Source organism: Carassius auratus, chromosome 13 (genome assembly GCF_003368295.1).
Source record: "Carassius auratus strain Wakin chromosome 13, ASM336829v1, whole genome shotgun sequence".
Taxonomy (NCBI): domain Eukaryota; kingdom Metazoa; phylum Chordata; class Actinopteri; order Cypriniformes; family Cyprinidae; genus Carassius; species Carassius auratus.
The window spans coordinates 23,174,514-23,195,259 of record NC_039255.1 but is presented as its reverse complement, the minus strand read 5'-3'; the positions used below and the strand labels follow the sequence as shown (position 1 = coordinate 23,195,259).

The 20,746-nt window shown below is 36.7% G+C and overlaps 1 protein-coding gene across 5 annotated transcripts in view; it reads right to left on the bottom strand.

The window, feature by feature from the left end:
- Positions 1-8,071: 8,071 nt before the first annotated feature.
- LOC113113048 (protein quaking) overlaps positions 8,072-20,746 on the bottom strand; it is an 82,763-nt gene continuing 70,088 nt past the window's right edge. Inside the window, exons 5-8 of one of the 5 annotated variants that reach the window (XM_026279173.1) lie at positions 19,894-19,981; positions 19,096-19,371; positions 13,165-13,239; positions 8,072-8,798 (exon numbers count right to left, since the gene is read on the bottom strand). In XM_026279173.1, coding sequence (XP_026134958.1) covers positions 8,782-8,798; positions 13,165-13,239; positions 19,096-19,371; positions 19,894-19,981 — 456 coding nt within the window. In that variant the 3' untranslated portion in view covers positions 8,072-8,781. Of the gene's footprint in view, positions 8,799-13,164; positions 13,243-14,871; positions 15,502-18,622; positions 18,855-19,095; positions 19,396-19,893; positions 19,982-20,746 lie in introns of those variants that run through there. The other 4 variants (XM_026279172.1, XM_026279169.1, XM_026279168.1 and 1 more) reach the window with 4 other exon arrangements.

Sequence of the window (20,746 nt, the reverse complement as noted above, 5' to 3'; positions counted from 1 at the left end):
GGCATACAGACGTGTCAAGGAATTTGCTGAACCACAGACAACATCAGAGGTGTCTTACCTGGGCTAAGGAGAAGAAGAACTGGACTGTTGCCATTGGTCCAAAGTCCTCTTTTCAGATGAGAGCAAGTTCTGTATTTCATTTGGAAACCAAGGTCCTAGAGTCTGGAGGAAGGGTGTCTGCCTCTTTTCGCTGTTGCTGCCAGCTCCATTTTGTGGAGATGCTGTTTCGTTGTGAAAGCGAAAAAATACTTTGTTTGGCCTTCAAATATTCAGATCTGTGCAGTACATTTTACGGAGGACTGTTTCCTGATCCTGGAGAGAAGACTCAAAGCCTGTAAGTACGTTTACATATGTAAAGGATTTGCCACTGATGATTCAAACGCAAGTTTTGAGCAGTGTAGAGTAGTGCTTGTTGTGTGTAATTTCTCAGATCGCAAATGCAGACATGGTTTTTTGTTTACGCAGTGCGATGCAACGCAATGTGTAAAAACAGGGTATAAGTCATTATAATCAGTAATTATGTCCCCACTGGATGCAACAAATGGCTCGTTTGTAATGGGTTTTATTGTTTTTGTCTTGTTGCACCGGTGTTCTGACCGGGATACACATCCCCGTATGTTAAGGGGCGTAATATTTCTGTCACATGCTTGAGGCATTTGGCCAATCACAAAGCACTGGGTAGCTGGCCAATCAGAGCACACCTCACTTTTCAGATCCATGAGCTTTGTGAAAAATTATGTGTTTCAGAAATGCGGGGCATAGAGGAGAAACAATAATGTACAGTATGTGGAAAATAATGTGTTTTTGAACCTTAAAGGTGCTGTAGGGAACTTTTGTAAAAAAAAATGTTTTTACATATTTATTAAACCTGTCATTATGTCCTGACAGTAGAATATGAGACAGATAATCTGTGAAAAAAATCAAGCTCCTCTGGCTCCTCCCAGTGTCCTATTGCCATTTGCAGAAACTCCATCGCTCCCAGTAAAAATCAACCAATCAGAGCTGTGGTCCGTAACTTTGTTTGTGTTCAAAATGTAGAAAAATTAACATAATAAGCGAGTACACCATGAATACAAACCGTGTTTTTAGCTTGTCCTGAATCACTAGGGTGCACCTATAATAAGTGTTTATATTCTGACTATTTTAGATTGCTTCGGGGGTACCGCAGCGGAGTAACCCAGTATCTTTGTGATTCTTCATAGACATAAACAGAGAGAAGTAGTTCCGGCTACAATGTTCTTCCGCAAGACGCAAGCAGTTCTGTTTATTAACCGCTAGAGCGCCAAAAGTTCCCTACCGCAGCTTTAAACCGCATTAAAACGTTTTCATTACACTACAACACATGTAGTGTATTTTTGATGTTACAAGTTAATGTTTTATTTGTACTAAATTCCAACCTCATCACAACACATGTGTAAATACACATATATTTAGGCACTAAATGTTACATATAAATATAATTAAAAATTATATTAAAGTATATTTTTAGTTTATGATTGTCCTTACACTTTAATCATATTTCAAAGACAATATGAAATGACATACACTAAGATATACTTAAGAACCAACATTAGTGGGTCTTAAAACCCTTTAGAGTTCTGCTAAAAGCATTAAGTATGTATTTAAACTATATTAGATTTTCATTTTAAATGCAAAAAAAAAAAAAACATGCAATTAAGTGCCTGAAAATATGACCATCAGTTCAAGTATATTCTTTTAAAGCTGGCCTATATTTAGTATTCTGTGGTAAGTACATGCTGAAGTCTACTTGTTTGTCCCATGCTTTTGTCATTGCGACAAAGTTGTAAAATTGGATATACCGTTACACAGATTTACAAGCGTTTGATATTTTTAAATAACTTTTAATCAGGTGGCGTTATGGTGATTTTTCATGGATGTATGAAGTCAGTTCTCCTCGAGTTCATACAGGTGTCCAGCAGAGTAACCGCAGGTGTAGAGAATCAACATAATCCAGTAACATCTGACATCTGTTGTCATTTCAATCTTTCTGTCAGATGTTCTGCTTAAAAAGTGTATAGTCTTTTTTTTTTTTTTTTTTAATAAATGCTACCCACATTTGAATACATAATGCAATGGCATTCACACATAAACATTTCCTGGCTCCTGTCCCTCTGCATCCTCACTTGTGAGTAAGTATTTGGAGCGGTTGGAGTCAGCAGGGCCTGACCGCATGTCCCGTTCTGCAGTGAGGCACGCCTCTCTGTCACCAGAAAGCTGATCCGGAGCGCCTGCTCGAACATGAAGGTCAGCGGTGCTCTCGGCTCACCTCAGACGATCCTTCCTGCTCCTGTTAAACACCCCCTCAAGGGCTCTTTCGATCACCCAGGACAGCTCGGCTTTCCCTCATTTGGCCTATCCCAATGCTCTTTCAGCTCTCACTAGCACAATTCCCCTCTCATTAGCTTCCACCCCCCACCACATCACCTTCTCCTGGGCTGTTGCACTCCACATTAGTGGGGCGTCCTGGCTCCTAAGAGTACAGAATGAGCTTTGCCGATTCAGTGGGAACGTGATACCACCCTCTCATGCTAATGCAGGCAGCAAAGGGACCCGCTCTTGCTTGCTCTCTCTGTCTCTCATATAATTCATTTGAATTTCTGTATTCTGTATTAATAAGTATAAGAAACAGTGTGGTTCTCTCAGCTCTGTGAAATGAAATCAGAGGGTATTTTATTGCATTTAAATGCATTAATATGATCCTGTACAACACAGATTTTTTTTTTTTTTGTGTGTGTGTGTGTGATTTCATGGTGTCTTTAAAACATTTGACCAAGTTTAAGGATGGTTTCCGTTAATCAAAATGAAGCTGAAAAAAAATAAATAAATAAAAGGAAATTAAAGCTATATTAAAGCTGTATGTATCAAATAAAGGCAAGACAAGTACATAAGAAAATTACTAGAACTACAATGAAAAAAAAAAATCTAATTTAGAATATTAATGCTAAAATTCATGGCTGAACCACCACCAGAATTCATAAATGGATCCAAAATGATATCACTTTGCATATTCACATAATTCTTTATATAGTTAAATATGGCTTGTTTTGTCAGTGAAAATAATCGTTAATAATAATTTAAATGATGTGTGTGCTTCACCTCAGATTGTTCAGTGGGACTCTCACTGTATTTATAGCCCACTATAGATTGCTATGATTAAAAGCGTCTGCTAAATGATAGCCTTCTGTTTGCTTTCGTACTAAATATTATAAACCAGAATAAGAGATTGTATATTACCTATGCATGGATATTAACTAAATAGAAGTAATCAATGACTTTAACCCACACATATAATCTAGAGTTATTAATATCACTGTATTATACAAAAACATATGTATAACCAATCACACTTCACATCTAATTGTAAATCTTTCTTAAATAATTGATGGATATTTTAAATGAAGTGATAATCTCTGGTTAATATTCATCATAATGGAAATACAGCGATGGTCTTAACATTGAAACAGCTTCTTTTGTAAACTAATAATGAGTGCAAACAGTGTTTTAATTGTCAGTTGGTGGGTTTATGTTGTGTGGCAATGAAAAACCGGCTTCCTTCAATGTAGCATGGCTGTTTTAATTATGTGATGAAGTAGCTCGTTTTACTCCTCGTCCTCCCATCTCAGCTCTGTTGGATGCAGTGCTGTCTTCGCTGAATATCCGCTCATCCAACCACGGGATAACTGACACCCCCTCTGCCTTCAAGCTAAAAGAGAAACCAGAGAGGGGGAACGAGAGCACAGAAAAAGTGGGAAAAGCTGGAGTCAGGCAGAGAGCGGCTGTCCCGCGGGCCAGAGCCTCTTTCTCTCCTCGCACAAACAATCGCTTTCATGGTTTAAAACCTGAAGGCGACTCGAGATGTGAATTGTATGCCCAAACAGCTGGCGGGGCCCTGGCGTGTCTTATCAGCTCAGAGCAGAGGGGAGAGTGAAGGGAAAAGACAAGGGTGAAGGAGTGGAGCGAATGGGGAGCGTTCTTGTGAACTTCTTTTAGGCAATGACAGAAATCTATGATGAACTGGAGACTCTGTGTGCTGTTATCCAGCAGGAAGGCTTTTGAGGAGCTGATTTTGAGGTTTTTGTGTACTGCTTGAAGAGTTATGAAAGAGAGATCCAGATGAAGTCACTAGATCACCTGTGATTTTTACCATTGTTAATGGGAGTTGCTAAGAATGGGAGTGCTTTAAGCCAGTGTTATTTTAGTATTATTTATATATTATTTTAGTACTTATTAATCCCTTAAAGTTAGTTTAATTTTTATAATAAAAATGTATCATATATATATATATATATATATATATATATATATATATATATATATATATATATATATATATATATATATATATTCTTTTCAGTAATTTTTATTATTATTTTTTAAAATATATTTTTAGATAACTTATTTTTTTCTTAAGTTTTTGATTTTTTTACAATTCATTTAAATGTTTTTTTTTCTTATTTTAATTAGATGCAAAGTGAATTTCTTTTTTCATTCACATGTATGCATTTAGGAGACTTTTATACAAAGCGATTTCCAAAAAAAAAAAAAAAGAAACAGAAGCAATTCAACAACATAATTTTTTGTTAATCCTATTTTGATCCAATATTTATATTATTTAATTTCAGCTTAATCTTTTTTTTTTTTTTGGACTGTCAGCGTTTTTGCATTAACCAAATGTGCTGCTTTTTAAAGACTGATGGTGATTATTTAATCTTATTCTTATTGATTATTACTGTACTAGGTTTTCATATTTGTTTTGTTGGATAAATACATTCCAGGTGATATTTTACCCTTTTGCTTAAGCACTATGACAATATAGGAGTCAAATAACAAATTATTTGATTCTTACACGGTATAAATGTGTTTTTTTTGCATAAAATTATATATATAGATGCCTTTAGAAAGTAGAAAACCCCTGTCTTGAGCACATGGCATAGCTTCACAGCCTCTACTGCCTTATTAGAAAAAGTTTGCAACAATATGATAGAATACATCAATAATCGTTTATCAGCTATATTTATTTTCAGCAATAACCACAATAAAAAATTCCAACACTTTCCAGAGCACTAGCCATCTGTTTGGCCAGTTGCATCAAACAAAGATTTTACAATAATGATTTGCTATTTTTTTAATGAGTCTTAGTGCAGCTCTTACAATTACAGTTTAGAAATCGAATAAAAAAAGTACTAATGGGTATTGCCTGTAACTATATTTTGCAGTTTCAGCATGTTTAACCAGTAAAAGTGCTCATCTGGCAATACTGACCATGGCAAGCACAATAATGTGGTTGTCTAATCTGTTGAGGTGCTATTAATGCTGTATTGATTTTCCTAATCAAGGTCATGAGCAAAGAGAAACATCTCTTCTTCAGAGTACACCGATTGATTGTCTATTAGGGCAGAGTGTTAAATATCCCCTGCATTGTGTATCTCTGAAGCTAATGAAAAAGGCAGTTTGTGCATGACTTATTAAGGCCAGGATAAAACAGAGCTCTACCAATAATGAAAGTGTTTTCTGGGCACAGAAACTCCACCAAGGACCTTGAGTCACATCAGCAAATAACCACGATGATAAATCACTGCTGGATAATCATATGAAATATTACTTTCTTAACATAAAACAACCTGAAGTGCTATTGGCTTCTGCAAAAAAAGTGCAAGTATTCCTATGAAACTGTCAGGAAAGACCTATTTTCATCTATTCAGGATACAGAGACGAGGTGTTTAATACTGTTTATTACATACATATAAAATAAGATAGAAAAATACATACAAAATTTGTAACAATGGCTGTTAAAACAGACATGTCTTCTCATAGGCAATACTTGGGCAGGGAACACACGTTTGGGGCTGAAAGACGGATGTCGTACACACACACATATCCACATGTATGTTAAAAGACATTCACACGAGCAAACTTGATTCTTAAAACTGAAGTGAGGAATATATATTTTTTTAATGTTAAAATCTTTTCATCATAGTTTAACATATCGAAACATCTAATGACTTCTGTGGCGTTGTCAGAACATGGGTCTATATGGCATCATTTAGCTTGACCAATGGTGTGAGTCGGGGGGCGGGGCCTGTTATACTGACCAATGGCAGGTGGGGAAGGGGTTCTGGAGACACTCTTCTTTTTGGTGTCAGAAATTACACACTCGACCTTTACATTTTAAAACTCAATTGCAAAACCAGGACAAATCAGATTCATATATTTTTAATTTGCTATTAAGCGTGAGACTCAATGCTTTATCAATAAATACTGTACTGACCTGTCATATTTCATCTTTTTTTTTTGTAAACGTTTTTGTATATAATCACATTTCTGTATTCTTACTAACCAACAAAAAACTGCTTTTACTGTGTAGATAATTCGCATTTCATATTCCAAAGCATTTTCAAACACACCACACCTCGATATTACACCTTCTTTGATATCATAAGTCTGTGATGGCACTGCAGAATCATGAGTGTAAATGAGAGCAAACGCAGACACATCAGGAAGACATGTTTGATGTCACAGAGACTCCTCTCAAGACGTCAGAGGCCATTCTGTTGCATAGTAAAGAAAGAGTCTGAGGGAGACACACATTACAGAGATACAGTGCAGGCAGTACACACAGCTTATCCACCATCACCACACACACACCGTTTCATTTCAAATCTGTTTTAATCACTATTTGTTTTGTTTTCAAAAAATATTCAAACTGAGAAACAAAATCATGCATTAAAATGTACTGACAGAAAAATATCTTGTTTGAAAGTGCATTGTTTTTTTTTTTCCACTGGCGAATTTTGTTTATATAATTATATTTAGTTATTTTCTGATATGTATGCTTAAAACGAGAAAAAAATGTACTTAATTCAGAGATATATATTTTCTCAAATCCAGGTAATTATTTACAATGTATACACCATCAGTCATAATAGCTATAATATTTCAGATTTAAAAATAAATAGCTTTATTTTATTTTAAAATATATTTTAAAATGTAATTTATTCCTGTGATCAAAGCTGTATTTTCAGCATCATTACTCCAGTCTTCAGCGTCACATGATCCTTCAGAAATCATTCTGATATGATGATTTAATGCTCAAAAAACCTTTCTGATTATTATCAATGTTGAAATCAATGTGCTGCTTTTTTTCAGGATTCTTTGATGCATAGAAAGAACACCGTTTATTTGAAATGGAAATCTTTTGACCTTATTTACCCCAAACCTTTAAATGGTAGTGTTTAAAATATTAAGCAACATAATGTTTTTAACATTGTAAAAATAATGATAATAAAAAAAAAATGTAAGCAGCAAATCAGCATTTTAGACGGATCATGTGACACTAAAGACTGGAGGAATGATGCTGAAAATACAGCTTTGATTACATTTGAAAATATATTAAAACTAACAACAGTTCTTTTAAATGAAAATATTTTATTTTTTTTGGCATTGAATATATATACTACTGTATATCTTAACATAAGTTACCATAATTTAGTGCATTGTAATTGATATTACAATGCACTAAAAATCAACATAAAGTGCAAATTAATTTAAGTGCTGTGAGCAAAATACCCATAATTCTGAAGGATGAGTCAAGTCTGAAGGTAACAAATAGATTTTGATTCCCAAGTTGGTTTGACGATATTCATGTGGTGTCAAAGGCCTTGAATTTGATCGCTGTGTAAGACAGGGATAGAGCTTTGAGCTGTTCCAGCCGAAACTGGAAGGCAGGTATAAGCTGGTGATACATCACTTCTGTGGCTCCTGAAGGGAAAGCTGTGTGTACTGACCTGGACAACATTTCCCAAATCCATCATAAACCTGCGTAGATTGTAGAGACCTTTACGGGCTCTATAGTTTACGTAGACTTACAAAGCTTCTGCTCTGCTCGTTCACCACTGATGAGGACATTCATATTGAACATGAACTATGATAAGGCACTTGAATGATTAATCCCTACCAACCCCATCGGTTCAACGAAAGGGTTGTTTTGGTCTACATCCAAATACAGAAAACCGGATTGTTTTCACTTCATAAAGGGTTCCTTGTTGTTTCCTTTTTTTTCTTGTTTTCCTCACAATATTCAGCAATATAAAATAGCCAGTTGTAAAAATATATGTTCTCTGTAGGATAATAAAAGTGTTGTTTCTGTACATGTTTTCGTTTGTCAGTCTTTCAACATTTATCTACAGATTTCATACATTTGTACAGCAGATAGGCAAGCATGGCTTATACATCCTCCGAGAGGCTTGTTCACTGAAAAGTGTCGGAAAGGAAATATTCTTCCCGTTTTTTAAATGTGTTTTCAGCTTTGACTCATACCGTCTCACTGAAATGCTTCTCAAATAGCCCGCTGTGACATGTGACGAGCCGCTGACGTAGTTCACCAAGAAGTGCATCATCCACTCCATCGTGCATTACATTCAGACTCATTACCGTAAGTGCAGGATGGTCCGGTGAAGGGCAGACCACTTCCTCAACAGTGCCGTCGTTGAGTTGGAGGCTTTTGCACAGCAAACTGGGAGGTCTGGCTTTGATTTAGAGGGTGTGGGACAAATCATTATTGCTTACAAAGAGTGCAGATCTACAGCGGCAGGAACGTCCAACGTGTCCAACGAGCGAAGCTGTATAATCCACTGCCTGTTACAGCTCTTAGATACTCTTTTTTTTTTTTGTCTTTCATTCATTCATTTTAGGGCAGAGGTGTGATCTGCAGGCAGGTAATGGGCAGGTCGTCATTGGGTGAAGAGGTCAGAAGGTCAGGGGTTAGTTGCCAGTGGTGGCTGAGTGGGTTAGAGAGACAGACGAACAGAAAAAGGGGAGGGAAACAAGGAAAGGAGGAAAGAAACAAAAGATAGAGGAGATTAGTTTCAGCTAGTGAAAGCAGGATGACAATTTGAAAAGTATTTATAAACCGATCACAACTAGGCTCTTGATTCAGCCAAAACTTCCCACAGCAGCGTTGCACTAAGACATAAAACGTTAAGCTGGGTGACACAGGGAGAACAGGCAGGAAAATACTTTACGCAAGTTAGAGCGTTGTGCTTGATAATCGAAACATTAACGTCATGATTTTTTGTAAAGCTGGATAACACTTTATTTCGATAGTCCACTTCAGACATTCAACTACCTATACATTACTTTGCAACCACATGTCAACTAGCAGTCATTAGAGTATTCGTAGACTGTTTACTTAACAACTGTTAACACTTTATTTTGGTTGTCGCTCAACAGACGTTTTACTGACTATAAGTAACTTTGTAGGTATGGCAACTTATTCTAACCCTAACATAACAGTCCAAAAATGCTTTAATGACAGTTAGTTGACATGTAGTTGCAAAGTTTCTTAGAGTTAGTAGATTGTCTAAAGTGGACTATCAAAATAAAGTTGAACCTAAAGCTGCTTTGAAACAACGGGCCGGTGCAATGTGGTGTAAGGTGCTGTGCAAGAGTTTTTACTAGTTTCAGCCCAACGAAATTCTCATTTTTTCCATCCTGTGACGTGTTGTTTAAATAGTAAATGCATTTGCGCCCATTTGTGCGCCCATGGGTGTGCTGGTCTAAAAAAGATGTGTCTTCAGGCGCATTGTTGAGGAACTGAAAATAGACCAACTCAAACCTGGTCTAAAGTCTGGTGCTATATTTTTTTCTTTGCTATTTAAAGAGCGCGTTAATAATATGTGCCTATAGGCGGGTATTTTGCTTATTACACATATAGGGATGTGCAGCAGCCGAGAAAGATTTTTACAAATAAAAAATTACATTCCGCCATGTAAATACCGAATCTGCCCTGGCGTGAGCGCAACTGCTTTTAAAGGGGATGGGAGATGAGACTCTGATTGGTTTATTGCACGTTACGCCCCAAAAGCACCCATTACTCATTAAGATAATAGAGACAACCTGTTTAGACCATGCACTGACCATTTTCCCATCACTGAACTAGTAAAGTGGATTCAACACACCCTAAGTGCTCCTGCGCCATGCTCTTTAGACATTGTTAAAATAGGGCCCAATGTGTATTGTGAAAAGCGCTATACAAATAAATTTGTCGACTTGAAAGTTTAACTTGGTTTTTGAGGGCGGGACTTATATTTGTTCGACCAACTAAAAACAGGGGGAGTCGTTTTGAAAACAATTTCTGCAATTAGTTTTCATAGCGCCAGTTGAAAAAAGCTTCAGCTTTACCGAATGTGATCTGTAAGATTCTCTTCAAACTGTTGTTTTATCGTGACAGTCGTATACTCGAAAGGGAAAAGTAGCCATAGAGGAAGATTTGGTAATAATCTCGCAACGGAATCAAGCTTGTGTATCCAGAAGCTTTCGGTTCACGCACTTGCGTAGAGTATGTTTCAAGCACGAATAATAACTCTTGCTGTGGGACGACTGAATGTGAGAGCCGTGGAAGAACTGTTGATCTTCATCATTGTAATATAGTAAAATCATGAGGTAAAAGCATGGTTTTACACACAGCGTGAGCATCGGCTTATCCTGACAGATCACGTGTTAAAAAGGAAGAAATCAAGAGAGAAAACACTGAGAAAAAATACAAAGGAATACAACTGTGGCAAATGTGTCTAGTGGTTAGTAGCAGTCAAGTGTATGGACAGACTGAAGGCCGGTCACACTATGACAGGATATGATGTCATGCTCTGCTCTAGATTCAGTTCAATTCAAATACTTGGTTTGGATCTGGACTGCATAATCTAATTAGATGATCTTTGCTAATGCCAACAGAAATATGCAGCAGCAAGCAGACGCTGATGGTGGCACATGTATGAATGAGTGTGATGAGAGTCACATAGAGATCTGAGGACAGTCAGTGAAGGGCACAGCGTTACCTGACTGCTATTAAGCACTAGAGCTCTGAAGACGTTCCAGCATTAAGCAGCATTAAGCCTCTTTTTTTTTTATTGAGGCATTGAGAGATTTAGTCAGAAATAGGACCAGAACAACTGCTGGTGGGTTTTTTACTCAATAAATTTTTTTATTGCCTTTTGAAATTCTTCTTGTTCTATTTACAACAACATAAAAATATTGGCCTTAATGATACAAAGCAACACTACAAGGTATTTTCTAGCATAATAGCAATGGAAATTCAAGCTGTGGCACTTTTAGCCATTACCCTCAGCATTGCAGACTACTGACAAATCACAGGACACATAATATAAAATGCTTTTGCATACAAACATTGAAAAAAGTCCTGTCATTCATATATAAAGCCCTAACATAGATCCAAAAATATAGGAAATTTTCTAACATGGTGCTATAAAGCTGCTATGATGCATATTTTTCTTTCCTACAAATAGCCCTCTATAATACCATTGCTATCTCTTCCAAAATACAAGTCAAATTTGACAATTCATATACATTCCTGCTTTATATATTTTTAGATATATATTTTTAGATATATTTGAGAAGCCACAAGTAAATACTATTTTCTTTTCGACAACAAAAAATAAAAAGAAGCTTACAGTAAAACATAAAAAATGTATCAAGTGGAGTATTTTTTTTCTTAAATGCATGTATACTCTGAGACGATCAGATCCACAGAGTGGCGCTGACATTATCGTCCACTCGGCAGTGGTCAACCGTAAGACTCGACAGACTCCTTTCAGTTTCAACGTCTGAGGTTTGATGTAGGTTTCACTTTTTCAACATGAGCAGAGGAGATGAACGCTTCTGACGTATTCAGTGCAAAATGAAAGGCTCGGGCCACACAGAATCTCTTAATCAAATGAGGCAAAAATTGAAATAATAATGAAAACAATAAAATAAAGTAAACATCTGAAATTAAAAAGTGATTTGTGTGGTCCAGTATAAATGCACAGATTGGTAATCTGGAAGCTCTGTGCAAATGGGTTCTCAAAAGTAGATTTTCTTCAAAGCAGTAGTTCAGTTATATAAAAACATAGCACAAAATGGATATTAAAAACAAAACATTAAACGAGAGGAAGCGATCTCAGGATATAATCTGTGGTCATTTTGCCAGTTTAAGCAAACATCTGTAACAGTAACCATACATGCACACACACACACACACACACGCACACACACACACACACACACACAATGTCTAACCTGCACCAACTGAATTTTTCTTCAATTAGATGCATGTGAACAGGGAAATATTGGAGTCAGTGGCAATACCGAGATAAAGACTTGCTTTGTCAAATCATTACCTCACTATACTCATTAAAGTAATAGTATAATAGTATAATAATTTATATATACTCTATATTCAAATTGTTACTCTGAATACATAATTATTATTATTATTTTTTATATAAAAATAGCATTTTCACTAATGGTCTCCGACTTCCGACTTCTTCTCATAGTATTATATGAGAATATTAAACAGGTCAGATTAATCACGCTGTACCTGTATAAATGTTCCTAATATGTATTACACTTGTTGCTAGTGACAGATTTAGTAAAGATCATCATTCCTTTCCCATTACTAATATTATGTACTAATATTGCTGTGCTCAGTCCAAGTTTTTGGCTCTATCCGGGTGTTTACACATTTCAAATGGCTTACTAATAATCGTGACTGCATATATTTAAACATTGACAAAATCACACTCTCCAGCTTTAAATATCTCCTAATGGCATTTGTCTGTTTTGAAAAGCCTATAACCTAATGCTAGTGAACGTGGATTTTAACATGCATTATCACTATGATTTGTATTTTTATATCCACATTAGGCTACATGTAATTATAAACAGTCACTTCAACTCATTTGGAAAGGAACCCTCATTCGTGATGCCATCTCCGTCTATTCAGATGGCTAAAAATGTTTCAAGAGTCAATATATAAAAGCCCTTTTAGTGTTTGCATAGCTAGAAAAAACTTGAGGATAATGGGGTGAATAAAGCCACGTGAATCGCTCCATTATTTGTCATCAACATCATGCTGAAATCAGAAGGTCATCAAAATAATGGAATGAAGTCAACCACCTGTGCAGGAAAGACCTTGTGTGTGTGTGTGTGTGTGAACCAAACACACCGTATTAAACAGCACAGTGTACTGAATTCAAGCTGTGGATGGCACATCTTTTAACATGCTCAAACTGCACATGCTTCACGACAGATCAGGACCAACAGTGAGTTTCTACTGGTAATGAATAGAAGCACATGAACTAAACTAACCTCTGTCTGCGGTCACTACCCTTTGGTAGGGATGGACGCGCATTTCGTGCCTTCGAACTTTAGATGTCACTGCACCTGCTTGGATTGCAATAACATCACCAGAAAACAGATCAGTCAAACCTCACAAATCATCCCCGATGTGTTTGACAGATGCAAATCATTTAAATTATACAAGTTAAGGCACAAATAATACTTTTTTCCCCCCCATATGTAAATCTCTCATGTGTTTGTACAAAATTCAAACATAGTTTCATTCATCCTCAGTGGATCCGTGGGTTTTTGCGTAGCTTGCACACAGTTTGACAGACGGGAGCGCACGCTCTCAACAGGAAGCTTTACTAGTCACGTAATCTTGCGCTGGATAACAGTGTCTTTAAATATAATACTGATAAAGTCACTCTCTGAGAGAGGACAACATTTAGGCACATCTGCTGGAGTACAAAAAGAAAAAGGAGAATAGAAATGCACACAATGAATTAAGTGATTAGTAAAGCAGAACGATCGACCTTGCATTCCCCATCGAAGCGTAGCAGTCAGAGGCACAGTCCAGGGGGGTATGTGGGAGTATATGTATGGCCTCTGTGTAAACGAACAGGAGTGTGTCCGGCTGACTGCTAGGCCAGATTCATGCTTCTGATCAAACATCACTCAAAACCATCAAGGCAGCTGTGAAACCAAAGCATGTGAATGTTAACACTCAGTGAGGATGAGGGGCTCAGTGAGGATCCTGGGAAACGCATTTAGCCTTTCGTGGGGAAAGCCACAGCTAAAGAATAAAGGAAGGGAATGGGAAATTAGTGGCAGGACTGGCGGTTCTTGGAGAAACAACACACACCACAGTCAGACGGAGCATATTTTAGGACAGTTCATGAGGCGGTGGCACTGGGACAATCTCATTAAAACTAGTTCATAAACTATTTCATCAACTAAACATGAATTTTTATTTCTTATTTTTTTGTTTTTGAAAGAAGTTGCTTATGCTCGCTATATTTATTTGATCAAAAATACAATAAAAACACAAATACTGTAAAATATTACTTTTAAATATTGGAAGTTATGCTTGTGATGATATACTGTATTTTCAGCATTATTCCTCTTCAGTGTCACATGATCTTCAGAAATCATGATAATGTGCTGATTCGCTGATCAAGAAACATTTCTTATTATTATTATTAATGTTGAAAACAGTTACGCTGCTTATTTTTTTCATTTTCAGCACTCTTTGATGAATTTATTTTTGTAACAATATAAATGTCTTTGTTGTCACTTTTGATTCAATTGAATGCATCCCACTGCATATATAATATTATATTATAATTGCTTATTTCTTTGCATAACAGCAATGATAAAGAGATTTTGACATCTGTAGGGCTTCTGTAAATATGACTGAATTCCGATGCTTTATGCATTTTATATCAACACTTTGGGTTGCATGTATAGGAATTGCCATTTGGATGTATATGCTAATCAAAGTTTATAATCTGTTATTAAAGGAAATACGCAATTCTAACTAAATATACATACATACATATATACATACATATATATATATTTGTCACACTATTTCATTGTCAAAGACAATTTTTGCATTTTTATGCTATTCATCTAATGCATGCTGTTTGAAAAAAGCCTTATGGATATAAGATTACATTGGGAAAATGTGCTGCTACAATACTACAATGCAGAATATCTTAATTTCCTTTATGCCAAACATGTTTCTTGTATTTTCTTTCAATTATGGGGTAAACTACGCTAGGCGTTGATAACTCCAAGGCAATACACACTGTTTGATTGACTACGTCATTTTAGATTTTAAGCCAAACTGCCCCACCATAGTGCATTCAACTGCCCTAAAAGTGCTCGATAAACAGCCTGGCTTTCAACAGTTGTCCCGTCTCAAACAGCTTCCTTCCCAATTTAAGCAGCCTCCATTTGAGCCCCACTGTCCCCTCACCTTCCTCATGTTGTAATTCAGAAAGACTTGTGCAGCAGTTTGGGGCTCAGTGCTTTGTCTCCCTCATCATTGTACACATAAAAAACTAAAACATCACATTACAGATCAGAACAAAAGTACAAAACCAAAAAAACTGAAAAACAAAAACCATCATTTAAAGAAACAGAAAGAGGCTGGGGAGTCCAGACCAGTCCGATAATAGGGAGGCGGGACAGGGGGCGTGTCTGCGGTGTGAGTGGGAGGGGCTTGTCAGAGGGGGCGGGGGAGAGATGGGGCAGTTTAAAAGGGAGGCCGACCGGTTGGCTCTCCGCGCTGGACTGTGATGGGAATGTGACAGGTCTGAAAGCCCAGGTAGAGGGGCAGCTCTTCGGCCTTTGAGGATGCTGTATAGGTCACACAAGAGAGAAGACAGGGTGAAAACCTCCCCTCAGCTCTCCCATCCACCAAAACATCCTATCTCTTTTGGGACGTTCACACATACAGCCGTTATATCACTGGAGGTTTTCAGTGGCTCTGCTTTACTACTGTTTAATTGTTCTGCCTAAATTAACCAAATGGGTGTGAATAATGTGCATGGTTATTATGATTATTATGGTAATCAGCATCAAAAGCTGGTCTTTGCAAGAATTGGCATAAAATCAGACAACATCAAAGCCTGTCATTTTCTTCTTAGAATATTCTTAACTTCTAATCTAAAAAGGTTTTGTGAATCTGGCCCCAGATTATTCATAAAAAGTCTGGCACACAACATTTTCAAATGTAGTTCAAATGTAAACGTAATATTATCAACTAGTCAGATCTTAATGGTTCTGGTGAGGTGTCCACGGCTTTTGAAAAGTTAATCACAAATTCAATTTACTAGCTGTAAAAAATAAGTTGTCTTTATAATTTGACAAGGTTTTCTTGCACACTAAAAAAACATTCTGGAGAAAAAGTTTTTCAAGATAAATTTGAGCAGTGCATAATACATCATGAATGTTGATAAATGATGAATGATTATGAATGAATAAATCAAACATACTTTGAATGTTGTTATATTCTTTGATGTTTTTTTTATGCACCAATGTCTCTATTCATTATCAGACCAAAGTTTTGACAACTAACTAAATTTATATTCTGACAAACATTTTGCACATTATAAAGGCTTATACTAAAATGCCTGAAAGTAGTTTTCTAAACACATATACATTTTTTAATTAATTGTATTTTAAATTTTACAAAAAAAGAAATATATATATATATATATATATATATATATATATATATATATATATATATATATATATATATATATATATATATATATATATATATATATATATATATATAACGTAATTAAACTTTGTTTAGAGTAATCGTTGTGTATAATGCATATTTCTTGTTATTAAAAATTTATTTTAATGTCACTATTGATGAGGATTGTATGACCTTTGAATGATTTCAGTCAAATATACTTAAGTATATCTTTAGTTGCACTTCAGCACTACTTCCACACAATTAAAGTGCATTAAGTACAAAATAAGTTGTTCCAATTTAGCAGACTTTAATTATACAAGTTTAGTAAACCTAAAGTACAACCGCAGGGTATTTTTATTAAATACATAATTATGTAAATGTATTTGTAGTATACTTAGCATAAAATAAATGTATTTCAAATGCATTTTAGTATATTAATTTTTCACTAGGGAAGTGATAACTTTTATGCCTCCATTCTATGTCTTGTGTGATGAGATGAACTTTGCTGTATGGCTGGACATGCCCACACTAGTTGCTGTCAATCACGCTGCTGGAAATCACCAACTAACTGACTAGTTGTTGCAAACCACTGTATGTGTGAACATGCTGTAGTGACCTCCCCTCCACCCCAGAAACATCCACCCACAGACAAGACTGGTACAGTCTATCCTGCTTGAGACGAGCTCAATAAACATGCTTATTGGAGAGCAGCTAAACCCTACCTCATCTGCTCTAATTGGACACGCTGCTCTTGGCGTAAGGATGGGCTATTTGTTACTGCTCAACTTAACACCGTGCCTTTGGGAGAAGCTAGTGTTAAACTGGCAGAATGCTGTCGGTAACATGATATTCATAATCAGCTTTTCTCAAGTGCTTTAATGAAGCCATACAGCTTGTGTGGAGTGGAGAGGACAGAGTGCTCTCATTACTCACATAAAGCCAGTAGAGCACTTAAAAGCCGAATCATTTCTTAAAAGGATTTTTTCTTTTTTGTGATGAGGGTGGACTTTTTATGACACTAAATGGATTAAGTGGAAAAGACTTGATATATTGTTGTTTGCTCTTTTATATTATTGCCTATTACTTGTTTTTGTGACAGCAGAGGCTCTAATGGGGAAAACCATTGGTTTTGTGTTGCTTTAGGAGAGCAGGTTTTGTATGTTGGGAGTTATTTAAGAGCAATGGCATAGGGTAGGGGTGGACGGTATGACCCAAATCATTCATTACAGCATGAGACATTTTATAGAATGGTAAAGCAATATTTATCATAATATTACAGTACATACAGTACAATAAAAACTATTTCATCTTGAATATATTTTCTCGTTTTATATGGTATGCTAACAAAAAGATCAGGGGCTGGATTCACATATCACTGCGGATGAAATTAGTCTTAACTGCTATTTCTCCTTATTTGTTAACTTGAGAATATCTTATCTAAGAATAAGATTAAAATATTTAGCATTTCCAAAAAAAAAAAAAAAAAAACTTTTCAAAAGAATGTTCTTAACTTTTTTCGTAAGACTTTTAGACTTTTTTGCCGAAAATGTACTTACTCTCAGACCATCCAAGATGTAGATGAGTTTGATTCTTCATCGAAGTAGATTTGGAGAAATGTAGCATTGCATCACTTGCTCACCAGTGGATCCTCTGCAGTGAATGGGTGCCGTCAGAATGAGAGTCCAAACAGCTGATAAAAACATCACAATAATCCAGACGACCCCAGTCCATCAGTTAACATCTCGAGAAGTGAAAAGCTGAGTGTTAAAAGGTGTTTTAACTTTAACCCACCACTTCTGTCCAGAATACACGTCCATAATCAAAATATGATGTGCATGTTTCACTCCTGCTTCAGAGGAGATGAGGTTTTCACTGGAGAAAGTAATATTATGGATAGAGGACTCTTATTTTAGCTGGAAGAAATAGTTAAAAAAATTAAAAAGACCTCTAATAAACATGAATAGTTTTTCACTTCACAAGATTTTAACTGATGGACTGGAGTGGTGTGGATTACTTGTGGATTATTGTTATGTTTTTATCAGCTGTTTGGACGGCACCCATTCACTTCAGAGACTCAATTGGTGAGAGCAAGTGATGTATGCTCTATTTCTCAGAAATCTTATCCTCATCTACAGCTTGGATGGCCTCAGGGTGTGTAAAAATCCCGCTGATTTTTTTTTTTTTTTTGGTGAACTACTGTTTAAGATTTTGAAACCCTCAAATGTAAAATGTTTAATGAGAGTGCAAGAAAGAATGAAAGCAACTGACCACTCCATCTCAAGATATTTAGCAAACATGACACCAAGTGCTTAACGCCAGTCAAACCAGGGTTCGGAATCACGATGCCGGCTCAACATCGTCATGCCTGTCAGCCATCGGTGATGGACGATGGCATCGTCTACTGGCACAACCCTACTTCTGACCCCAAAGTCTGACCATGCATGAGTTTCGTTGAGATGTTGAGATGAGTTGAGATAAGTTGAGAAGTTGATCGGCAACCCTAAACAATCAAACTTGCTTCAAATAGTGCAACTTAAATTAAAAGTTTTGTCATTTTACCCCATATTTCCTCATAGCACATGTAAGTAATGTAAATCAAATTTATTTACAAAATGTCACATGCTATAAATCATCACACCACCCAACCCTAGTTTACAGCCATGTCAAGCATGGGACACCACGTCCCATGCCGAAGGGGTTCTGGGGGTTCTGTGTAGTGAGACAGGTGTGGTCATGCTTACCTAAAACCCCGCTGGAGTCGATGGGATACTCCAGAATGGAGGTGGCGGGGGCCAGTGTGTAGGGGTAATCATAGGGCGTCGCGTAAATCAGGCCTGACTCTGGACCGGGCTGTACTAGGGTAGCAGCTGCTGGGTGGGCCGAGCCATTGGGCATGACAGTCTGGATCTGGCGGATTAGGGGCATGATGGTGGGCCCTGCAGGCGTGGGTGTGCGTAAGGCGGTGGGAGGCAGGACAGGTGCTGGGCCAGTGATGATCCGTGGCGCCTGGGCGCTCGCTGCAAGAGAGAATGCAAGGGCAGCTGTGGTGAGCGGAAAAATGTGAGGGTAGGGGTGGATGAAGACGGGTGGGATGGGGCAAAAAAGACAAAAACAGTTAGTACCATGCACAGCCAAACACTGGACACAGAGAATGACTATTTAGCTATTGCTATTTAGCGATTCATTAGTAAACAAGGCAGGGGAGGGGCAAGCACGCTCAAACATACAGCTTGGTAACAATATCACACTCCCAATATCACACTATTATTTACTGAAGCAGCGAAGCGAAGAGGAGGATGTCACAACATCTGATAAACCAAGAAAACATAGTTTTCATAGATAGCAGTGCACGTTCACGCTTATTTCAGCTCATTAGCTGCTCTTTGGACGTATGCACTGATTCTGTTTCACAAAACTGAGACACTTGTCAGAACATTTATCAGGGTTACGTGTTAGAGGATTACTGAGAGCTGCAGTTACAAAGGCTTCCAACAATACGGTCTCCGTTCGCTCGAGAGGAGGTGGCACGGGCGGCTTACGTGATTTGATATTGGCGTCCCTGTAGGTGCCGTTGAGAATGGCCAGTTCCATCAGCTGCATCTTCTTCAGACTGTCCTCGCCTTCAGCCTAGAAAGAAACACACGAGGACATCAAAACAGATGCATACTGCGACTGTTCACACTGCAGAACCTCTCACACCTTGTCTTGCACATAAGTTTGGCCTGTGCATTTCAAACACAGGGTTCAGTTGTACATATTTAATGTGTGTTTCTTCTCTACTGTGGTGGTAATAAACCTCAGTACTCAAGGGGGTGATAGAGTTTCCTTCAATTTTACAGTATGTGCCGTTAAATCAGATGTGCAAAGGTAGATAGCTATACACATGCAGATAATTTAAATAACTTTTAGTAATCTGCTCTGATAATAGACAAAAAATAAAATAATGATAATAATAAAAAAATTGAGATATCTTAAAAGCATATTTAAAAACTGTACTTGCAAATACTATATTATTAATGAAATATTAACAAAGTACTGTATATGTCTGACCATTTTCAGTAAAAATGACATTAAAGTGTATTTTAGTTTACTATAACTGCTTGTCAGTACATTCAGTAGTACACTTAAACCATATTTCAAACACAATAGAATTATGGGTCACACTTTATTTTAGGGTCCAATTCACACTATTAACTAACCATTAAATATAACTTTTGCCTCAATTAACTCCTTATTTGATGCTTACTTATAGTTTATAAGGTAGTTGTTAAGTCTAGGGAATTGGGTAGGATTATGGATGTCATGCATTATATGTACTTTATAAGCACTAATAAACAGCCAATATGTTAATAATAGACATGCTAATAAGCAACTATTTATCAGTGTGAATTG